Here is a 19,063-nt window from a genome sequence, read left to right as displayed (position 1 = left end):
GAAATGGATACATTTGGGAGAATTCCACAGATAAATACAAAGGCTAATCTCATTATATGAGTTATTCACTTCAATTTATACAGTCATTTCTGTGAAATTACTCTGTACTATGTTCTGAAGAGTACAAATTGATAATATAGTCTTATTTCATTATCTCAACTTGAAGTGTTAATTTACAGCATTAGCAGGCAGGTTTTCTGTGGGGATTTTGCACCGAGATGAGCATGGAGACTTAGCATGTGCTACTTGTATCTCTCAGTAAAAAAGAAAATTACTTTTTCTTTCTTTTCTTTTCTTTTTTTTTTTTTTTATATTTAGAAATATATTCAGTTTTCTAAACAAATTATTTGCCATGGCACACAGTGGAGTGACTGATGAACCCACAGGAGAGGAGGGGAGGCAAGGGAAAATTACCAGAGCAAGCAACCAGAAGCCCTACATGACCTCCGTAGAAGAGAGGAAGACTGTTGTGACACTCATGGGTACAGAGAGCTGCAAGTTGTTACGAACATACACTGTGCTCACTAGCGTCAGCAATAACCATTAAAATAAATACTCAAAAATTTGTTGAAAATAGCTCCAAAAAGGGCACAAGGTGGATGACTGAGTAAGGATAATTTCCCTGTTTCATTTCTTGCCCATAAGGCTCTTTCTACTCCTAGCTCCCTTAAAAAGTGAATTTTGTTTTCTAACCTAGAGGGGAAAAGGAAATATATATTATTCAGTTGGCAGCAAATTTAGTGCCACAGAAAACTTATTGATGCTGAGTCAATAAAAACAAAGTCTCCACATGCTCTGTTTGGTTCCTCACCTACCAGACTGTTTCAGGGAGGTGGTGTGTGGAGGGAAATAGAATAGTTTAATTGGACACTGTTACCTATAAACTGCTAGGTAGGCCCCAAGGTGTTATGAAACAACCCGTAAAACAAAAAGCATCTGCAGTAAAGAGCACAGAGAACATCATTCTCTGCTTATTTACTGCTTGGAAGTATTCTAAATCTTTTTTTTTTTACTTCCAAGTGATCTCAGGCTGTAAATGCACAATGTGCCATTATAACAGCTGCAGCTGATATGAAGATAACTGAATTGCAAGTACACTTTGGAGCACTGCACTGAATCATCTATGGGCACTGAAGTACTGCTCCTGCATTATTTTAAATGTGTACACACTATCAAATAAAATAAAAACATTGTTGTTTTCTGGTATTGAATTACAGCACCATGGGCAGGTTGGACAGAAACAAGAAAAGGATAACCAGGGTAATTCTATAGTCACGATACTTTAACAAAGTTTAGGGGGATTTATATGTTACCTGAAAAAAAAATGACAAACTAATCTCAAAAGGAATTTCATTATATTAATTATACTATAGAGGATGCTCTTCTTTCGTGTGCTTTGTTTGCTTTAAGGTGTAATTGCTACAGGGTTCTATAAATTAAATGCTCAATTGCTTAGGCAAAGAAACGTAAATGACCACAAATGTATTTAAAACTATTTTTAATAAAAGCTTGCTAGTTTCTGTGCATGACTGGTGGTGAGGACTGTAAAACTACCACTTAAATGAACACTTGAATATCAGAGAAACATTCTCATGCTTGCATGCAAGCACAGATTTTTTTTTTTCCTAACATAGGAGTATTGTCCTGCAGTGAAATAATGTTGGAAATGCTATAATGTGTCGTAATCTTTTTTTTTTTTTTTTTTTTGTATTAGAAGAATGCTTGCAGACACAAAGATAAAGTTATTACAGCAGAACCACTGGCGCTTTCACTGTTAGTTCCTGATAACATTTTCATTTTGAATTGTTTTGGTTTTTTTCCCCAAGATGAGCACTGTCTGTAACTTGAGAAATTTCCCTTGTGCTGAAACATGGCTCTAAAGAACTAACGATGGGGACCTCATTTAACAGAATTACTTTTAGGTATGTATTTCTAAAATGTGAGGAAAACTTTTTATGTATGACTGAATCATGATGGCATATAACAACCATTCAAGAAGCATGGGAAACTGATAGGATAGTCAAAATCCATTTTGTGTTCCAAAGCAGGTTAAATATTACCTTGTCTGCAGCATCATGAAAGCTACAGATGTAGCTCTGGAAATCAGCTTTTGCTTTATATCACCACTAAGAAAAAAGTGGTGGCGCTGAGAAAATGTGAATGGTCATGTTGCAATTTTTTTGTAAGCAATTAAAGCACCAAAGACTCTCTGTCCTCCAAAGAGCCATCCATCCTACAATAATTCATCTTGGATGTGGGATGAGTCACAGCTTTCACTTCCCACTGACTTGCACAGGTTTCCATAGATAATACACATTAATATATATATATATATATATATATATATATATATATATATATCCAGCCTTCAGCCTACATGTCAAACAGGCATTCAGCTCTTTCAACTTCTCTCTCCTCCTTCTGAAAGATATTGGTCTACCTAAACTGTAAGCTTCAAAGCAACATCAAAGGAAAATTAAGCCCTGTTGCTGTATTCTTTCTAGTTTATTCAAAGACAGTGAGGAGCAGAAATACTGCTAAGTAGCTCAAACTAAGTACACTGCAGTATGAGGTTTCCTGTCTAGCTCTTTCCTGCCTAGCTCTTTCCTGCTGCACTGTAAGAGAAGGAAATCTCCCAATACATAGTAGAGGCAAAATGAAGATTTCTTTACTTCACAGGCAATATTTCAATATGGGGTTTAATAGATTTTTTAAAAAATCTAGAAACTGCCATGTAAATAAGGGTTCTACAGAATCCATGATGCTTCCACTTGAAATTCTCAAAAGAATAGTACAAACTGTGCTTTTCAAAGGCACCTAAAAGTTAATCTGCCTAACTCCCACTGCAAGCTAAAGAGTTCTGACATTTCTGGAGACTCTTTAGCAAATCCCCCAGCTATAGTATATAAGCATCTTTTACTGGCCCAAAGGATCTATAAAGAACTGCCCACTTTTCCACCGCACTGCTGGAACAAAGTATAATCTCTGCTTTTACACTTCATTCCTAGGAGCCTTTCCAGGATAATTTGCTCTGCGTGTATTGTTTGGGTTGCCTCTGCCCCACCTCTATGTCAGTGATGAGTCCCTCATTACCTTCAGACTACGCTGGTTGTGTCCAATGAGCTCATCAAGGGTTTGGGATATATCCAAAATCTCAAGTTGAGCTCTTTAGAATGCATGGAAGCCCTTTGCTGTATCTGTCCTAAATAATTAATTTCCATAGCTCAGTATCCTATGCAACCATATTTCTCTGTGTAGAGCCAAAAAAACTAAGTGAAATTATCTTTCAAGCTGATGTTGGTAAAGTCATTCCATAATTGCCAGCACATAAAGCCCAAATCCAAGTGTTCAGCTTAATATTAACTGCTCCACTCAGACATAGTTTCACTCATTTAGATCTGGGCAGTTAATACCTTTGAAAAAATTACTAACATTCAGGTGTAAAAATGCCTTTGAAAAATTTGGCCTAAACATGCAGAAAGAAGGTAAAATTGCTACAGAGAGTTTAGAAAAGCCCAAGACAGCAGTGCTAGCTCTGTGAATATAGTTCTACTAACTCTGTTCAGGCAAAATACAAGACCAGTGTAATCAGAAAGAGATTTGTTGGTATAAAAGTAACTAATAAGTAAAATCATACACATTTAGAAGTAACATCTTCTAATAGGTGCTGAGAGAACTTCCAAGTTTGCAAAATAATAAAGCTCAAATCCATACAAGACGGGAATTAGAATGTGATTTTTCTATAAGGAAAGGCATTTAAAGTACTGGCTACTAATTTTCATATTCAGAACTTTCCAGACCAAACATCCTACATAAAACACACTTTCAATATTCCCAATTCTGTACTCTCTCCTCCCCCTTATGTTTTCAGAATAATAAGTATTTTATGTCTTTATTTCACTATCCCTCAGTTAATTCTGTTTTCCCCAGTAAGACTGAAATCAAGGTGGAAGAAATCTTAGCCACCAATCTCTTCCAGATTTCAGCCAAACCTGGAAATATGCTGCTAAGTAGGCTGCAGAATATGCAAACAGGAAACAGAGGAAGCTACTAGCTGCCTTTTTAAATGAATGTATGACTCTCTTCCCACCGATGGAGCTTTTTTGTTAATATTTCTCCTCACAGTTCTCCTTCATGGTTCATGAAAGTGTTTCAAAACAGAGCAAACATGAGACAAATTTCATACTCAAAGAGCAGTCTGGACACAGATTCTGCATCTAGCACTCCTGTGAAAGTAATCTAAGGACCTTGGTAACAACATCCCCTGAGCTAGTGAGCCCTGATCCAGTACAGCATCACTGGGTACTGAGTGAGTGCATGATAGCACTTCAGCTATCACCATTTTTGCCCAGTGACTATCTTAGATTAGCTGCTTTAGTGATGCATAGCAACATGATACCAAAGGGGAGAAAAGGGAGTGAAAACTATGTCATTCTGTTGGCAGCACAGAGTAAATTAAGCCAGGCAGAATATACTTGGAGTCTAGCCAGAAAACAAAGTGTACTACAGATCTTCTCACCAAAATGGCTAGGATCTTGGTCTGAAACTCAGATTAAACTCCATTTAGAAAAGAAAAAGACATTACTAGAAACTTATATCTGCACCAAAGGTGACCTTTACAGTACCATTTTTGAAGAATAGGGGAAGAAAATGATGGGCTGACTTCTCATTTTTGTTGAAATGCTGTGCTTTTTTCATAGTAGCTGAGACATGGAAAACCAGAACAGAGAAGCGTTCAATTCCAAGAGCTGCTTCTTTGCTACTGAAAAGAGAAAGTTTCCTAGGGTTTGATTTCCCAAGGTGTTGAGCAGTATTTCACCCGAATCAGGAAAGACCAGCCAAAGGACAAGGCCCTTGTCTATCAACATGAATGCATAAGAGCCAAAGTAGTTATTTTGGTTGAAAAAGTAGTCAAACTGCAGTATGTTTCTATTATATGGGCAACCATGTTAGTCAACATCCAGCATGTCAAAATCACCTGCCGTTTGGATACCACAGTCACCACTTGTGTTAACAGATCACCAATGTGGATGCTCTGATAGCAATTTCTCACACTTAAGAAGGCTCATAAGGCAGAGTACCTACCTTGTTACTTGAAATGCTCAGTTAGCTCTTGTGCAGCTGTAGAACTACCTTCCTCAGGTCCCCTCAGTCACTGCCTAACAAATCCATCTTCTAGATCTCTTCAGAAACAAATGAGCAGTGAGAAACATTAAGACTGCTATACTTAGAGTCAAACTCCACCTAAATCGTCTGTTCATTTATCTAGAAGCTTCACAACTGCATAATTATAAACTATAATGTTACCAACAGTGGCAGTTTCTCTTGCTAAGGTAGGAAAGACAGTGCTTTGGCTATAATCTCTCTTTGCTGGAGAAATCCTGTATGATAAGAGTCAGTGAATGAAGGATTATCTACTCATCGCCTCCAGCCCTGAAGCTACTTTTTATCTAGCAAATATCAGAAGCCCCAGCATCACACCCATATTCAGCAAAACCCTGCTTGATTGCACACAGTGAGCATGATGGACTCCATTCAGGCAACAGCAGGTCAGAAAAAAAAATCTCTAATACCTAAATACTGTAAATACAGTCAATTTATACTCTTGTACACTGATGACAGACTGCAATTTTCTGCACAGGATGGCAAAGCAAAATGCTTAGTCTAAAAAGAAATGGCAGAAGTCTATTTACATTTCTTTGCATTTACATGGTTTTTTCAAGAAAATATTTGGAAAGCTGCATTTTGGTGATTTCTCTTAAGCTTTTGTTTGTTTTTCTTAATTTTGGTGCACAGTCAGAATCTTACCTTAATATCAGAATTGCTCTTAATATTTTTAGCTAAATGTCTTTCTCTCACCTTGTACTGTTTTTGCATATGATCCTTATCACAGCATCACCATTTTGCTGCATGACAAGATGCTCATGCATCCTGGCCTGTTCTCTCATGTGCACATTTTGGCTTGCAGCACCTCAGTGCCATGTCCACAGTTCCATGTCTGCAGATACCACACAAAGCAGTGGGACAGACAAACGTGTCTACCAAAGATTTTGGTTGATATTTAAAGGTCCCATTTGTGATGAAATCTCAATTCAATAAGGAGGCTTTCAGGTACAGACAATTAGTTTTGCAAAGAATCTACAGTCTAACAGATACAAATTACATCACACTTGTAGCCAAATATGTAGTAAGAAGGCAAACTCAGTCATAACCAGTACTACTGCTGATGTGTACTGGTCTTTGTTAAAAAGCAACTGAAGTCACAATGAGTAACAGTAACAGGGGAGTCACCATGGGATGGGAGTAAAACAAGAGAAGAGAATCAATATTGTTCTCTATCCTTGGTAAAAAAACATGGACATCTGTACCTGAGGAATGGATGTGAAAACAGATAAGGCAGTACTTGTACTGATAAAGCATCATGATGCAAGTTTGCATGAAGAGGTGACAACAGAAAGTTAAAAAGCATTAGGTAGCCTCTGTGTTTCTGGCATTACTTAATTCTGATAAGGAAATAGAAGTGTTTAGAACAGCACAATACAGCTATCACTGTAGCCATTATTTTGTACAGGAGCAAAGGACTCCCAAAGGACCATTCCTGTCTGTAACTGAGCTTCCTCTGTCTGTGTGACTGCACCAGGAGAGCCACAAGGACACTGAGAAAACACAAAAAGAGACACGACAACATTGCTGTCAGGACAGGGAGGGCTTTCCCTGCTTTTGGCAAGTCTCACACTTCTCCTTGCCTGTATCTCTACACTGAAAACAGAACTCATATCCAATCACATGCAAAATAGCAGAACTTCCAAGTTCTACCACTGCCAGGGGGAGATGAGAGCCTAGATGTTGCATGTGGACAGTAAAGCTATCTATTTGTCCATTATGTATTTTAAGACAAATGCTGACCTGCAAACCAACACCAAATGCTGCTGAAGCATAAAACTCAGAAGAGATACTGAAGGGAAATGGAAAATTTTTAAAGCTAGATTAATGTATGACACAAAGCTCTTTATGCCATCTGGTAATAAAAGCAATAAAAGCCCAATGTGGAAGAATGAATAAGTTCAAAAAGTAATCAAGAATACAAAACAGGCACATATATATATATATATATATATACAAAATTAAAAAAAAAAGACAGCATCTGTTACAAAGAATTAATGGTAATCACATCTCTCTCTTACTCAAGGACTAAGAAACAACAGACTGAAAGCCTATTCTGCCAACATACTGTCCTAGAAGCAGACTATGCCAGGACATCTTAAAGCTTCTGGGAGGAACAGCTGATAAATTCACATGATAAATCCAGTCTCCATCTGGCAGGTGAAAGAGCATTTCCCTGTTCTGGGGCTAGCCACTGATTGCACAACTTTGCAGCCTCCTAGGTCTATCAGGAAAAGTAATATCAGTGTAAGAATACAAACGTGCAAATACTCATCAGCAACTAAGACCTGGTCTCCCACAATCTGCTGTCTTGCTACATACATTAGAAATAAAGATCAAACATCTTGTATTTATTCTCATAAGAAAAATGTTAGTTGACAGAAAAGTATATTTTATAAGTAGTTTTCCCATAAGAAACACAGGACAACAGAACTGTCACATTATCAACTGATAGTAAGTCCCTATCCACTTGGCTTACTTCCAAAAAAGGCTCAGAGTGGAAAAGCTCTCACCCTCCATTATTAATACATAGTTTGTTTAGTATTTCTATTCCTCCTCTTCTGCACAATCTCACCTTCTTTGAGTGTGACTCCGTGGAACAAACATAACGCAAACAAGGACGCTGTCTATTTCTCTCAGGAAAACTATATGCTCCAAGACAACATCTTAATACTGTTTTCTCAAAAAAAACAGGGTATTAAACTCAAAAACATCTATCGCCATGTCTTGACAACTTTGCAAATACTGTCAAAAGGCAAAGGTCTTGTTGTATTCCTGTTAGGACTAGCTTCAAACTCTCTGCCTCAAGTGAGAGTCAAAAGGGCTTTTGTTTTGTTCTCCTAAATGATTGTTTCATTCTTACTGCATCAGACTTATTTTTAGAATATTTGAATAGATATGTTTAAGTTGTCAGTTACTATTGCATAAATAGAGGTTGCTAAGGAAGGAGTAGTAGCTGCTTCTTTAAGAAACGGTAGCAAAAGAGGATGAAGCAGCAGACAATTTATTATCAGAAAGAGCACACTAAGAATAGCAGTTCTCTATGGCAGTATTTCAAAAATGTAGAAATGCCAAAATTGAGATTTTTAATTAGAAGAACAAAGCAAATCTACTTGAAATTTTCTAATGAGTATAAGAAGGCATTTTCCATGCTCCTGAAATTCATCCCTTTCTCATTTTGTATCTCTTTAAGTTCTTACTTTACAGTTGTAGTCATGCTTACTCTCTTTTTTAAGGATATCTGCTTACTCCAGATCAATCCTGAGCATCCAAGAATCCCACTCAGAACTACATCGAGGATAACAATACCATGAGATCCCTATAGGTAAAGAGAATATGTATTTATGCATAACACTTATTTAGGGAGAGATTTGCCAGAAGAAGGGTTTGGTTTCTTATTTTTATTTATATCTGAATGTTGCCAAATGATAACACTAATGCACAGAATTTGGTTTATGGGACTGGAATTCCTTGCTGGAGGCTCTCCTGAAGCCCTGTCTCAGAGGACAGGTACAGTGGCCTCACAGGTGATCCCAGAATGCTATACTCAGTTCCATTCCAAGCACCATGGCAGTGCTTTAAACCCCACCCACTAAGAAAGCCTCCAGCAGCTGCTTAATGTTGTGATGATTAATCTGCTGATGAGATCACTTCAAGAGGCTGGTTACCACACGCTGTGGCTATAGTCACTGGGGAAGATTTTTGAACAACAGAGTTCCTCTGGTAAAATAAGAGGCTTACGACTCATCCACGTAGGGGCCAATACAGGACAATCTATCTGCCAAGCTCTCCTTTACTACTTTCCTTTGTGGAAGTTTCTGAAAGCTAAAAGAACTAGAGAAAGGTCTGAAGAGATGAAGTCATGACAGGTCCCCACACCCTTTTGTCCTTCTGCTCGTCCAAGAGAAAACGGCAGCCATTGGCTCCAGCTGCAGCCACACTCATATAGCACCTCATGTTTGGGCTGCTATCTTGCCTGATCTGTCCAGCTTCTCCCTTCGGTACCAGAGGTACCTGAGGGGAGATGACAGGTGATGGGATGGCAGGAAAACCTGGCACTCAGGTCAAATTATCCATCAGAGGCAGATCTCTCGGTGCACTTGAGAGAGGCTGCAGGGACCCAAAGGGGCTGAGGAGCCCTGCTGCCCATCCCAGCCCTCCTGCCTGTAAACACTCCTGAGCGTCCCTGAGGCCAAGGCAATGCAGATGGCAGGGGATGTATTTGCTCAAAACAGACTCACGTTGGCTGTTCCTAAAATGTACTGCACTTTTCTTTCAACATGGCAAGGCTCAGAAATACCAAAATTAGACTTCGGAAGAGTATAAAAAGCTCCCTGCTAACATAACATGCAAATGGACTGTCACACTCGTGATCTTGGTCAGCAACAAAATTAGATGGCAATAGCAAACAGCAGAGAAAATTGCAGCTGAAAAATAGCAACATTATCCTCTTTTAATACATATTGTTAAATGAACATTTCTAAAAGCTGAAAAAATGTAAGCCCAGATGCTATTGCCGTATGTCTTATGCAGTTCATGATTACGAACAAACAACAGAATACGTATAACAGAATCTAAAATGGTATGGATATGAGCCCAGCTGGTGTCCCCATATGCCTTAATGAATTTCTCTTTTAGGAACACCGCAGCATATAGCATTAGAGATGCTTATTTATAAGTACAGCAGAGCTGTTTAACTGAAGCACATATAGAAAGGCCCATAGTGATCATAAAAACGAAAAATCCACAATGATCATAGAAACAGATGTACTCAAACCCACTGAAGTAGTTCAAACACCACAATTTTACTGGGAACCACTTTGAGCTAGAATCTCATCTGAGCAAGGGATGATGCTTGTTTTCTTCACTGAGATTTTTCTAAAAAATAACCACCAAAAAGCCGCGTTAGTTAGAAAATACCAACTTACTTTTGTTTCGACACACTGTTCCTATTGAAAGTCCAGAGGGGAAGACTGAATGCCCAAGCTCAAGGGCAGTGGAGCCACTGCAACCATGGGAGAGGTAAACTCTTGCCTCTTCTACAAATCACTCAAGGCAGTATCTGGAGCTTGACCTGCCCACATCCTGGAGGGAGTCCTTTGCCAACGGGCAGAAGACACTTCTGCAATACAGCTCTTCCACTCCTGCTTTTCACTTTCACCAGAACAACCTCTAAGGGAAGGCGACTGAGAATTCCTGGTTAACTATGAAAATACATCACCAAATGCAGTTGTCTTTTAAAATCATAATTTCACTGTATGTATGCTATGAACATATATCTACAGCAGATATCTAAAATAAATACACCGCATATGATTGAAAAATTATTTTATTTAAAAATACATTATACAGCAGAGTGTCTCTCTTTTTGTTTTCTCACTGCTGGTTCACAGAGATAATATGATAAATTTAACCCAAATATTTGACTGGGAAAGATCCTGAGAGAGAAAGAGACCAGTTACAAGTTGATGATATACAGTACAGTGGAAAGGGTCATCTCTTTTAACATAAAAGAATCTCTTGGTAATCTTATAAATCAGATATTAAAAAAAATGTAGACTTGCTACCATGCAAAAATGAGTGAAAATTTCTTTTAAATCTACACACAGAGATCATTAGTACCTTGGACCCTAAAAAGCTATACTAATAAGAGAAGGGTAGGTGTGCCTAACATGGGTGATACAAACTTTGGACCTACTACAATTTTGTAAACACAGTTGGTAGCCTAATAAAGGTGGATTTTCAATCACCGAAGTAACACTATTGTAGCTAAAGGCTCTATTCTAGGACTTTTTTCCCTGCTGATGTATTTCTTTATTCTCTAATTCTCAGCTTAGTATGATGACTTCATGGGACATACTGCTCTACTGCACTCAAAGAAAACTTGGCTTTGCCCTGCTTGCCAAGCAATATTTAGATAGCTGTATTTAGTGAAAAGAAAAAAGTTAAAATGAAAATGCACAGATAACTATGCAGGAACGTATTAAAATTCAATATAGAAAAATATATATCCAATTTTATGGTTATGCTTTAAATATCTTCTACCAATGATTAATGGAGAGGAAATGCACTGAATTATGGAAAACTTAAGGCCTAGAATTCTGTACTCATTTCAAGGACCACACTGAACTTCTCTATCTTATATGTGTCTATAATGCTAGCGTTGCAACTGCGGTTGCCAGAGGAAAACATTCTGGCAGTTAAGAGTATCTTCAGCATCTACAGTACTTCACTATCAATAGTCAGTGAGGCTGTCTTTTGAAGGGGAGGCTCAATTTGATTTTTCACAGTGATAACAGTGATATAAGAATATCACTTGATGTTGAAGGAAAAAATCCTGTCAGCAACACAGAATCTGACAGAGGATTTTAGCAAGAATATGGCTCTGAAAAGAAAACAGGGGTAGAGAGAGATAAATTCTAGAGATAAATTCTGCCTGTCTCAGTCACTCCAGTTGAAGTAAATTAATGCAGCCATTGCTTATTTTCCATAAATGCTCCAACAGGAGGGCAGAAACACATGTGCACTTTTCCTCACTGTATCAGTGACCCTCTTCCTGTCTTTGCACCCCATTCTCCCAGCATAATATCTGGGTGTACAACAAATATGAGGAGAAGATGCAGGGCTCCTTCAGTAACTTGTTTAAATGATCTATGATAGCAGGGCTTCCCATCAGATATGCTGAGCTAAGAACGGAGCCCTTAACCTCTCATGGGATAGCATTAGTAATAAAGAATATATGAATGATCAAAATTTCTATATAATTTTCATTTCTTTTAACCTAGATACATATATATCATTCAAGACATTCAAGAACTACAAATCAACAATTCAACTACAATTATGTCAGGAAAATATCCAAATAAATAAACTTTTAATTATGATACAATACTTATTACAGTAAAAATTGGCATTTTTTTTCTCTTCAAAAGCAGAAGCACCAGTTTTACATATAACATTGTTTGAATGATATCTTACATGGAATACAGCATAATACAATGTGCAAACAGCATTTTCATACAGAAGGTAATATTTTTCTAGTTTTTATACACTAAAACTGCCTCAAATGGAAACAAATTCATGCTGAATTAAAAATGCAGATTTTAAAAATCAATTTCAAATCAAAATATGGAGTACTGCTGGAATAGGTACATGAACCAATTAAAAAACAACAAGAAGCCAAAATAGAGGGTAGTGTCAGATAAAGGTAATTAGTGCTTAGTTTGTCCCATTCCATCAAAAAGTAAACAGTTAATATTTCTGCTAGAAAGTAAAGTGACGTTCTAATATTTAAGAAATCTTCAAACTGTAGGTATTATTTTAATGATGTAAAAATCAAGTCAGAAAGAGGACTTTAAAAATTTCTTGGTTTTGTTACACTGCAATTATTGTGAGTGGGCTGTGAAAAGAGATGAAGTCCAATGGAAGGAATATACCTCAGCATCAACATCATGTGACTTCTGCAAAGGCCGTAATGTGGTTCTACAAGTTAAAGGAAAAACAAAGAAATAAAAACCCAGAAACCACACATGTAGACATCAGTCACCACTGTGAAAACTGTAGCATTTTCTGCATTAGTGACAACCTCATGCTTGCTGTGTATTGCAGGCAAATGTAAATAAAGCTGGTTTTCATCGTAGTGCTCTCACTCAATCCTACAGCAAATTCTTGTCAAATGCTAGATGACTGTATATGTAACTGCACTGAAGAAAGCACTAAGATGTAAGGGTTCAACAGTATTTTGTTTTATATGTATTTTTTAAATAATATGAAAAAATGAACTTTAAAATTCACAGTTTAAAGCAAAATGCCTAGAAATGGACAGTTTCTAGCAGGCTAAAATATTCTATTTTGGTGTTAGAACAATTTTAATGCTGTATCTTTTTAAAAAAGATTAATTGTTCCCTACGAGCTTGATGGCATAGAAGCAAGTAGTGACACGGGACAACAAAATGGCATTCAACAGTTGAGAACTTGTGTTCCAAATTTCTTCCTCTGAATCACTAGTGTCCTCTTCACTTGCAATGTTAGTCTCCTGTTTCCTGCACGAAAATATCCTTATGAACACAAAGATGTGTCTCGGGATACTACATAGAACTCTATGCAATAAAACTGCAGAATCCTAGAGAGCTCTGCTACTTTTTTTTGCTCTAACCTAAGCAAATGCCACTGTTGACATTTGGGAGGAAGAGACTCGAATGTAATGGAGAAGGTCCATGCCAGCTGAAGAGAAGGCAGGGACTACATAACTCCTAGAGAGTGGGATGCATCTCCATTTTCTTGCTTGGGTGAAGTTGCTTTAAGTCCTTCAGCAGCTTCCTTACCACACACCATAGAAAGTGCTGGAGGGAAACAGTGGCTACCACAGAAGTTTCTGTTTCTCAGTTCTTCTTTAAACTGCCTGGATATTTGTCTGTCAGTCTTCAAAGAGCCAGGGGAAAGGAGATGATCATCTTCGATTTTCACACTATAGAAAGGAATCTCTCCTCCTCATGCCATCCCATGGCCGTATGGGGTACTGGAGGATAAGCTCTTTTTTTCTTGTTTTTTTTTTTTTTTCCCTTCATTTATATACAAAGGATTTTTGCTCTAGCAACGTCCTTGCTGCATTTTGTGACAGCCTTAATAGGTGAGGAACACCAAACAATATGTGTCTATGTACTTTTTTCTCCAAAATAGAACTTTTCTACTTTTCTTTTTTAAAATAAGCAGCAATGATTAAACCATACCTAGCAGACGTTTTTGAAAGTGTGAGAAAAGAAAATAATCAGCATGCAACTTCCTATGAAAATGTTTTCAGTAAACAAAATTAGCCATTAGTCACTGTTTACAGATTTGGATTCTGAAGTATAAAAGCATAGTTAGATTTCCTAATTGGAAAATAAAGTACAAGCATTTCAAAGCATTTCAGTTGTTGGTCTTGTGCTTTCAGCAGTGCAAAGAGGATGTGTTGGGCAACCTCAATGAGCCTGGAGTTACTATGAGGCTATTATTAAGTTTGGCTTTTTTCATAATTTAGATCTAGAAATTATCCCGACAACTTAAGCCAGCATCAAACTAAAATTACTGTTTCTTTTCTTTTTTTTTTTAATAAGCAAAATAACTGAAAAATGTGGAATTGAAGAAAAAATGTGTTTTGATAATTATTTATTCTAATCAATTATTTCACTTGCTACTACACAATATTCCTTTCTCTAAGTGGCACATATTTTCCAGTGATGCAGAGAACCAAGTAGTATTTCAAGTGCTATTAACTCAGGGTTTGGTAGCTATTCCTTGAGAAAGGTGAATGTGGTACTCCTACCAGCTATACCTCCAAAATGAGCCAGCCACCATCCTTGGAAGCATATGTAGAACACAGAACAGAATCACCCAGAAAAAAAATTCCCCATTCCTCAGTAAAGCCTCAGGGAGAAATGCTAAGCTCCCAGTTGGGGAGCAATTGATTTGGACTCCAGTAAAGACTTGTTGACTCATTCCCGATGGATTAAGCAAGATGATGCATAACTAGGACAAAAGTAATGAATTTCTAATGGCAAGAATCACTGATACTGATTCATGCAATTGTCTGGGTATTCATGCATTTTCATATGCTTCTCAAGCAAAACCATAAATAAGCTTTTCTGAGACAGTTCATACACATACAAAAAAAACCAAAAAAGCAACAACAAAAAAACCCACGAAAACAAAACAAAATAAACACCAACCAACAAAGTATCCCTCCGTGACAAATTTCAGTCTGAGATACTAACCATCACCAGCCAAAGATTCACACAGGTGCAAGAGACAAGCCAAAAAGCATGCACAAGATCTCAGCTTCTCAACTCTCTGGGAAATGATTTCACCTACAGCACTCAGAAGAGCATGCTGAGGGTCTGCTTAGCAGACACAGTTGCACAGACAGACATGTCAAATTTTGTATTATTTGCTCTAAACCGACAGCATCAGCTTGGTGTCAGCACCACAAACTAAGCATGCTTCATAACCATGCTCCCACACTACTAGCAGAAAAATGAAAGTCTAAAAGGTTAAGCCTTGAGTGCAGGTTTCTTGGGGAAAATTATCCATTTCTGTATATCTTCTGTTAAGATTTTAACTAATTTCTACTTACAAGCTATTCTAAAATGTTAAAGAATTGAAAAAACCCATAGTGAGTTTCATTCTGGTTTCCAACTTTCATTGTATATATTTAATATTTTTAATGTTTTTTTTTCTGTTGTGCACTCATTAATACAATTATAAATATTTGTGATAGTCATCATCTAAAAGATTTTTCCAATTTTGAAAACAGGATTTTGAAAAATTGCCTGTAGTCCTTCACACAATGTTGTTTATTAATTCAAAAAAATAGTACAGTAGTACTTCTGGCAAAAAGTAACTATAGATTAGTTACTGTAAAGACTTCCTGCTCAGCAAAGCATATTTTATGCTTTTGGTGAACAAATCACATTTTTAGAGAAAATAGTGAGTTTGAAGTGAAAGTCCTCTTTTAAAAGATTGCAGACCTGCACAGAATGCAGCCAGCACGCTGCATCTGCCTCTGCTTTAAGTTCAGACACAAACACTTCAGTGCGCTGCCGCGCACATACGTTTATTGCCTTATATGCAGGTGGTCTAAACAGTCCATTCCTGAGATCCAGGAGAAGAACCTAATGAGGTTTGCTTTGAGGGAGCTTTGTTGCAAGGGATCTTCTTGGTTGTTACTAACACTTGATTCTTTCACACCTACAACATGCATATTTCAGGAGGTCACTCTGAATATATTGTTCCTTTTTCTATGTTTAAATAGTACCCTATTTGAAAGTTCGATACTGTGATCACAGTTTGCATTCAAAAACAAATATTTCTCTTATAATCCTGTAATAGAAATAGATTGAAGCAGAAGAGTAGGACATGAAAGCCAATTCAAGTGTTTAACACTGGAACAAAATTGCTTAGCATCTTTTTGTGTTGAAACAGTGTCATATTGTGTCTCCTTTAAGACACTGTATTGTTAAAGAGAACCAATATGATCACAGAAATCAGAAAACCAGTCCACAAGCTCACGTCAGCACGTGGGCTCTAGTCAAGCTGTGCTGGAAGCACACATGCACATACTAAAACAGCCTGTATGGATATCTGTACTCTTGTGGATATCAACAAAACAGTATTTGGATACTTCTCCACTAAAATATCTTAGAGCAGCAGAATTAGACACAAGCCTTCTTCTCCATTCTCTCAAAGCACAATGACCTAAAACATCTTTGTGTTTTGCATTCAACCTTTGAGCTTGGTGACAAGACATCAGCCTCACCAGAGAGCCCAGGGACCAGGTCGCAGTGCCCAGCCATCCTGTGCACACAGCACACCAGTGACAGACTCCTTAGTACCACAGTGCTGAAGACCTCTGAATCTCATGAACAATCAAGGAGGAGTAAACAGAAAAAAAAAACAAGAAAAAAAAAAAACATTACATTTGAAACACAGAAGGGAAAAAGCTTCCTCAGTCTTAAAACACAATCAGAAATTTAAGAGGAACGCCTGTCTATATCTACATTTGCTATTGTTAAAATGTTTCATTTCCATCTGCCATTACTTTTGGCAGTACACAACAGAACAAGTGTCAAACGCAACAAGACTTCTGAAACAATTAGCTGGTTATTGGCATGATAGTCACTAAGAAGGTCACATTGAAAGAAATTCCAAATACTTATCATCATTAAAACCTAGAAGCAGCCATGTTTCAAAAAAAATGGAAAAAAAAAAGAAAAAAAAGGGGGGGGCAAACTAAACCACCGCTACCACAGCTGGCCCATCTGTGAAGGTAAAGACTGCAAACTACCTGTTTCTATCTCACAGTCAGCTGGAGAGTCAGTCCCACTAGTGAAATATAAGCAACCTAAAGGCAACAAAGAACAACTGTGTTTGGGGACAGGGCCTGGACTTTACCAACAGAAGAAACAGTGCAAAGGAATACCAGGCAGAGGCTCTGGAGGTGAATTCCACTCAGCAGCTAAACAGAGCAGTGTGCAAATAATACTGAGCAGATGCAGAGTCCTGATGATCAGACAAACATCCCATAGGAGATGAACTACAGTGCCTATCCTAACCCAGCACTTTCTTCTAAAACCTCCTTAACCTATTTCATCTACCACCTCAGTTCATCCTCAAATGCTCCATATTTTCTTTTGATTTTTCAAAGTTGCAATGCCTCCACAGAAAAGCTAGCAGGGTCACTTCAAACTTTTCTGAGTGCCATCCAGAATATCCCTATTTCTCAGAAGTTCTTGCAAAGGACGGAAGGACGGAAGGAAGGACGGAAGGAAGGAAGGAAGACCTTCATTGTGGTGGAAAGTGGGCTTCCCATCTGCAGCAGAGTGCCAGTTGACTGAAACACAAATTGCCTTATAAGAGATTATGAAGGTCAGAGGCAGAAGAGAAAAAGGAGCAGATGGGTGAGTGATGAGGTTTCTTGGCTTTCACTCTTTTCATTAATTCTAAGGATTAATGTAGTTAAGGTGAAAGCAATGTCTGAAGTCTGCACTGCTGAGCCAGCTCTGGCAAGGTACTTCAAGGAGACACTCTGCAACTGTGTCTTATTTGAGTGCATAAGACATGCATACCTCTGCAAACAACTTAATCATCTGCATACACTGCAGTTGAACAAGTGGCATGCAAACAGTGATCTACCCTTGTCATTAACCAGCAGAATATAAACTTAGAATGCCCCAAGTACACATATTCCTGCTTAAGTGTACTTCAAAAATGACTCCTGACCTCCTCCAGAACTTAGACAGTGACAGCACAGAGGACATACCAAGCACATTCATTCAACAGGAAAACAACACTGCAAAAGATGAGTAGAGCAGACCTTGAAACACAAAATGAGGTGCTTCCAGGTCTGTGTGACGGACCACGTGCTTATTCATTTATGAGTGATATTCAAGCAAAATAGCAAAGAGAGAGGTCCCATCTGATATGCATTTCTAATGAAGTTACTCTTTAGGGCAGAGTCTTTGAATTTCTCACTCCCAAATGCCCATATCACTGTTATTTTTAAATACTGGTAATAGAGGAGCAGCTCTGCTTCATGCCAGGACTGCTTTAGTCCATGACTTCAGCCCTAACTTCAGTCAGTCAGGATCTGTTAACTCTTAGTAGCTAATTTATGACAGTAGGCTGTTTTTAATATTGGCACAGGAGGTTCATCAGGTTTTTCATCAATTACTTTCTAATTCCTGTTCAAGCTTTCTGCAGGTGGAAACAGAAGAAAAGCATTTCCCAAATACTGCACATAATCATCCTCCCATTTCATTGTCTGGAGAGAACAAAGACTTTGCAACAGAAAGAAAGATGAACCCATACACTAAGATCTCATCAGCTATAACACCTTGTTGGCACTCCCCTCCCTGATTTAAGTGAGAAGTCCCATGACAGCAAACAGCTACCCTCTGCTGTCACAGGAACCAAAACAGTTCAGAGGGAAAGACTCCCATTCATATAATAGAGTTCTGGGAAGTTCTCACATGGTAGCGGTCACTGTCAAGCATGGCAAACATTATTTCTGCAGCCTCCCGCCCACTGCTTTCCCCACATCATTTCATCTTTCGTAGGCCTAGTATTAGAAAAAGAAAATAGTTTGTCATGGATGAGAAGGTGTCAAAATAGGTAGAAACGTTAAGTTAACGTTAGGTTTTAATCCTCAGGATAAAAATAAAATAAATTTCAGCAAACTAGAACTCCTATAAGTAGAATTTGCAGAGAACGTACATTTTTGATCTGTGATGACTTTTGAGCTACACAAATGGTTTTTATTGTAGGAGAGCCTAGCACATAAATAAGACATGCTTATTAATATGGTATGTCCTAAGCCAACTGACATCTTCGTTTTGTTTTGACATTTTACAAAGAATTCACTGAA

The 19,063-nt window shown here is 37.9% G+C and overlaps 1 protein-coding gene across 6 annotated transcripts in view; it reads right to left on the bottom strand.

The window, feature by feature from the left end:
• Window positions 1-10,476: 10,476 nt before the first annotated feature.
• PLPPR5 (phospholipid phosphatase related 5) overlaps window positions 10,477-19,063 on the bottom strand; it is a 198,235-nt gene continuing 189,648 nt past the window's right edge. For all 6 annotated transcript variants that reach the window (XM_015290744.4, XM_040704968.2, XM_046944981.1 and 3 more), the window contains one exon: window positions 10,477-12,645. In XM_015290744.4, the coding sequence (XP_015146230.1) occupies window positions 12,613-12,645 (33 nt within the window). In that variant the 3' untranslated portion in view covers window positions 10,477-12,612. The remainder of the gene's footprint in view (window positions 12,646-19,063) is intronic.

The sequence above is a fragment of the Gallus gallus genome, chromosome 8 (genome assembly GCF_016699485.2).
Source record: "Gallus gallus isolate bGalGal1 chromosome 8, bGalGal1.mat.broiler.GRCg7b, whole genome shotgun sequence".
Classification (NCBI taxonomy): Eukaryota; Metazoa; Chordata; class Aves; order Galliformes; family Phasianidae; genus Gallus; species Gallus gallus.
This window is presented reverse-complemented; position numbering and strand designations above follow the sequence as displayed.